Source organism: Lactuca virosa, chromosome 9 (assembly GCF_052849685.1).
Source record: "Lactuca virosa cultivar CGN04683 chromosome 9, Lactuca_virosa_CGN04683_v6, whole genome shotgun sequence".
NCBI lineage: Eukaryota > Viridiplantae > Streptophyta > Magnoliopsida > Asterales > Asteraceae > Lactuca > Lactuca virosa.
Window position 1 is genome coordinate 204,698,969 of NC_136434.1, and position 4,369 is coordinate 204,703,337.

At 33.6% G+C, this 4,369-nt stretch overlaps 1 protein-coding gene across 1 annotated transcript; it reads right to left on the minus strand.

Moving 5' to 3' along the window:
- Nucleotides 1–290: 290 nt before the first annotated feature.
- Nucleotides 291–3,353, minus strand: LOC145137049 (beta-glucosidase 18-like). Its single transcript, XM_079071195.1, has 12 exons — nucleotides 3,113–3,353; nucleotides 2,960–3,026; nucleotides 2,818–2,876; nucleotides 2,658–2,733; nucleotides 2,500–2,574; nucleotides 2,327–2,414; nucleotides 1,994–2,246; nucleotides 1,644–1,759; nucleotides 1,315–1,567; nucleotides 1,119–1,221; nucleotides 875–980; nucleotides 291–602 (listed from the first exon to the last, which is right to left on the minus strand). Exons 1-12 carry the CDS (start codon nucleotides 3,269–3,271, stop codon nucleotides 407–409), a joined length of 1,551 nt encoding a protein of 516 aa, XP_078927321.1. The 5' UTR covers nucleotides 3,272–3,353; the 3' UTR covers nucleotides 291–406.
- Between the last annotated feature and the right edge of the window lie 1,016 nt (nucleotides 3,354–4,369).

The window sequence follows — 4,369 nt, forward strand, 5'->3', positions numbered from 1 at the left end:
TTTTTTTTTTTTTTTAACCCGATGATGTTTTTTTTTTGAACATCTCAAATAGTTTATTACCATTTATGATATTAGCCCTTTATCTTATGTTACTTATCTTTATAGGTCATGGTGATGCGATATACATAGTCAAACATAGAGCAGATACACTACAAATCGCGGGTTCAAGATTGCCAGACTGTCTACATGCATGCGGTTCATGTTCGCCCTGCCATTTGGTTAGGGTGCGGTTCATTTGTTCCGTGGGACCCGCCGAGGCCGAGACTTGTCCAATTGCTTACAAGTGCATGTGTAGCAACAAAACCTATCATGTTCCATAGTCAACAAGACACACTACTCATATGATACAACAAACCAATCAAATATCTTGTAATACGTATGCAAATTATAAAAAAGTTTGAATATTTTATGAATCTTGGATTTCTAGTGCCCGGGTATTGTTTTTCAAGAAATCTTGGTACCACTTTGCAGACAATTTTGGGATACGATTGAGTGTTTGATGATCAACGTAGTATAATCCGAATCTTGGAGTGTACCCAAGTCTCCATTCAAAATCATCCATTAATGTCCACACAAAATAGCCTCTTACATCCGCTCCATCCCTGTCAAAACACCATTTTTTCTTTTAATTATTCGACCATGCAAAACAATTTATGTATGGGTGTTCGTTTTTGACTTAATTAATGCAGAAAGAACAACTTAATAGAGAAAGTCGAATACATGAGATTGTAAGATATACCCCACACAATCCTAGGAATTAATTTTTTTAAAAAATTTTGTGTGTCATCATTTTCTCAAATATTTTTTTAAACATCATTTATCTAGGTATCAATTTATCTATATAGAAAATGCTAAGACCTAAATATATAATCACCTTATCGCTTGGGCCAAAGACGACATGTACATTTTATGAAATTCTATTCGATCGAAGTCTTGAAGTATATTTTGAACTTGATCATTAACTTTCGGATCAGAATACCCTGCATAAATTTAACTTCAAAATTGAACGTATTCTTGCTGTGTAATTTAGCAACAAAATCCATATCTATACTGAAGTATATTTTGTAACAATTAGGATTGACCAAATCCAAAAAGTCAAAATTCCTAAATTTGCATACCGTTTTCAGTAACAAACATGGGTTTGTTGTGATATCTCTTCTTTAGATAGTCTATCACTTCCCCAATGCCTCTTGGAACTACACGCAATGATCCCAATCCTGTCTGCCAAACACAACTAATTAAACAATGAAACAAACAAAAAAAAACAATAGTAAACGAGGGGCAAAACGGGTATTTCACACATATCATACATACCGGCGCACCAATCGGAATACCATCTCTCTCTTTACTTGCATCCACAAAACCTTGGATTGCTCGACTTCCGGTTAAACTACAAATAGAATGAATACAATCTTTTGCATATAGAGTAGCGTAGTGGTTGACTCCTATAAAGTCAATTCCATCTTTCATAAACTTCCTTTCGTCACTAGAAAATCTTGGAAGTTGATCTCCAAGATACTTGCGCATTTCAGATGGATAATCACCTAAAAATAGTGGATCCAATGCCCTAATAATAACAAGTTAAAGAAAAAAAGAATCTTGATTTGATCTTCAAAGTTAAGTGCGTATACGGATATATATACCAGCCGATATTGAAAGCCAAGATCCTGTTAGCGGCTTCTTGATCAAAATCATTATCTGTTAGAGGCTCATACATGAAACAATCTACAACAATCCCGATTGATCCACCTTGTTCATGCTGCATGTATGTTAATCTAGTCAAAGGATGTTCGTCATGCAAGAAAAAAGTCAACTTTAAGTTAACAAAAATTACAAATATTCATAACAATAGAATGAAAAAGATACAAACTTTCACAACAATGGAAAAAAAAATTGAAAGTTTAGTGGTTAAACAAACCTGTGTGAAAAAAAAAATTAGGTAACTAGGTGGAACAAATTTGAAACATGGTCGCTATTGATATATAGAATTTACCTGATAATCTCTTCGGTATAGCTTCACTGTTTTTCCATGTGCCAATAACATGTTATGCATTACAATTAAAGGCTCAATATCGGAATTTCCAGATGAACAATTGCCAAAAGGTGGTGAACAACGAGAGGGTGGATACGTTCCTTTCTCATACCCCATTTGTGTAAACAAATTTGGCTCATTCATAGTGAACCAATCCTTCACTCGATCACCAAAGTTCTTGAAACATGTTTCTGCAAAGTGCACATAATCTTTCCTACAATAGATTATATATTTTATGAAAGTAATTTAGCGTTTATTTTAATCGAATAGAAGATCGGATTCTTTTTCACATACTGCATTAACGGGCTGAGCCAAGACCCGTATCGATCTTCAAGTACTTGGGGGAAGTCGTAATGGTAAATTATTACAAATGGTCTAATTCCTGTTTTAGTTGAAAATTTATGTGTTAAAGTATGTAATTTTCATGAAGAATTGAAATAAAAGGAGTTAAAAGTTTAGCGTTTTACCTCTGAGTAAGAGATTGTCCAAGATTTTGTTATAGAACATAATCCCATTTGGATTAACATCCCCAAATCTTCCTCCTGATATAACTCAACAAGATCTTCTATCAAGAAATGGAAGTTCTTAATCCTTTTTTATGAGAAATGTTGAATTTTAATCATACTTGGAAGAACTCTTGACCATGATATAGAGAAGCGGTAAGCATCTACACCAAGTGACTGTATTATGTTAATATCTTCCTGCAACAATCGATTGATTAGAAATAAGATTAGAAGAGATGTGAAAGTTATATGTTGTTATCCATCGTCAAAAGTTTAAGATACCAGATATCGATGGTAATGATCATCAGCTATGAATCCATTGTCGCCATTTTCAATGTTGCCTAAACATTGCAACGTCATAGTTAACCTAATGTGATAATGTAAAGATGAATCAATTGAACACCCAATTGATTGATTTTGTTACCTGGGGAAAGAGCGAACACATCCCAATTGTTGAGACTTTTACCATCTTCAAGATATGCCCCTTCAATCTAGATGAAGTAATAGAAATTCATTGTTGAGTTTAGCTCACTCAGCTATCAGAAAACTGAAAGAGAAGAAACAGAGTAGAGAATACTTGGTAGGCTGAAGTAGCGACTCCAAACAGAAACCCATCTGGGAAATCTGATCTTTTTATGACTTCTTCATGAAATGATGTGTGAGTTTTTGAATCAACAAGGAAAAGACCCAAGAAGAAGCAGCAAGAACAGACCCATCTGGGAAATCCGATTCTCATATCGGTTTCTTTAATTGGAGCGAAGTCAGACCAGAGCACCCATAATGAAGATGTGCTCCAAGCGGTCCACAAATATGCGGTCCAAGTTTATGCATCGTTTGACATTAAAAAATTGAAAGTGATCCTAAGGTTAAGTGTTAACTCATGTTGAATTTTTGATGTTGAATTCATTTTAGTGTATTATTTTTGTTTAACTTCTCTGTTTTATGGATTTTTCTTTCGATTTTTTTTAATAAAGGGCACAAAAGATATATTTAATTTTATTTATTTATTATTATTTTTTAACACTTTTATTATTTTTTTTTCTAAACTGGAAATTGCATTATTTAGTTATGTTCAATGTTGACCATAGGATTACCCAATAACATTCGAGTTGACGTGTCAAGTGGGTGTCATGGTAGCCGTGTGGGCTCCTACATGGCATTAGTTGGATGTTTAAGAGACATCTCCTAAGTTTTCAAAATTCATCATCTTATTTTATTCTTTGATATCAACTCCCACGAATGTACGACTTCTTTAGGTCGATCAATTGGTTTAATGTCATAGACAAGTCATTAAAGAGTGAGTATTCATCCATATAGGAGGTGTTATTATGGATTATCACCTTGATTTTCAATCTCTTCGAGTGACAAAACTCTGCAGAAGATACTCCGCTTATAGGTATTACCCAAATGAGAAAGAAGATTGTGGATTATTTGAATGTTATGATAAATCACTTCCCAGTTCATGATACAAGGAAAAGTTTAACCAAATAAAGTCACAGATGAATCCATCAACGAATATTATTATTTATGTAGCTTCAAATGGAAATTCCTACTCAAGGTATGTTGTTTCTCAACAGGGCTATGATTTCCTTGTTTCCCTTTTTGATAATCCTCGTAAGGGTGCTAATTTTGTTGTTGTATAAGGGTTAAATAATTAGGTTAGTTGTGTATGTAGGCCATATATGGTCCAATTTTGACCTATTTTTGTTTGTAAGGTCCAATAATACCTATTTTGAGTGATAAAAAAATGGACGAATTTCATGGTGTTAATATTCCTTAATTTGTTTACTTATGAGAAATATGTCATGGTGTTATGATGTTAATGTGATAAGCG

Coding starts and splice junctions, on each gene's coding strand:
- LOC145137049 (XM_079071195.1), bottom strand. CDS start 3,271: ATGAGAATCGGATTTCCCAGATGGGTCTGTTCTTGCTGCTTCTTCTTG. Junction 2,415..2,499: donor GGACAATCTCTTACTCAGAG/GTAAAACGCTAA, acceptor CAACTAAAACAG/GAATTAGACCATTTGTAATA. Junction 1,222..1,314: donor GTATTCCGATTGGTGCGCCG/GTATGTATGATA, acceptor TGTGTTTGGCAG/ACAGGATTGGGATCATTGCG.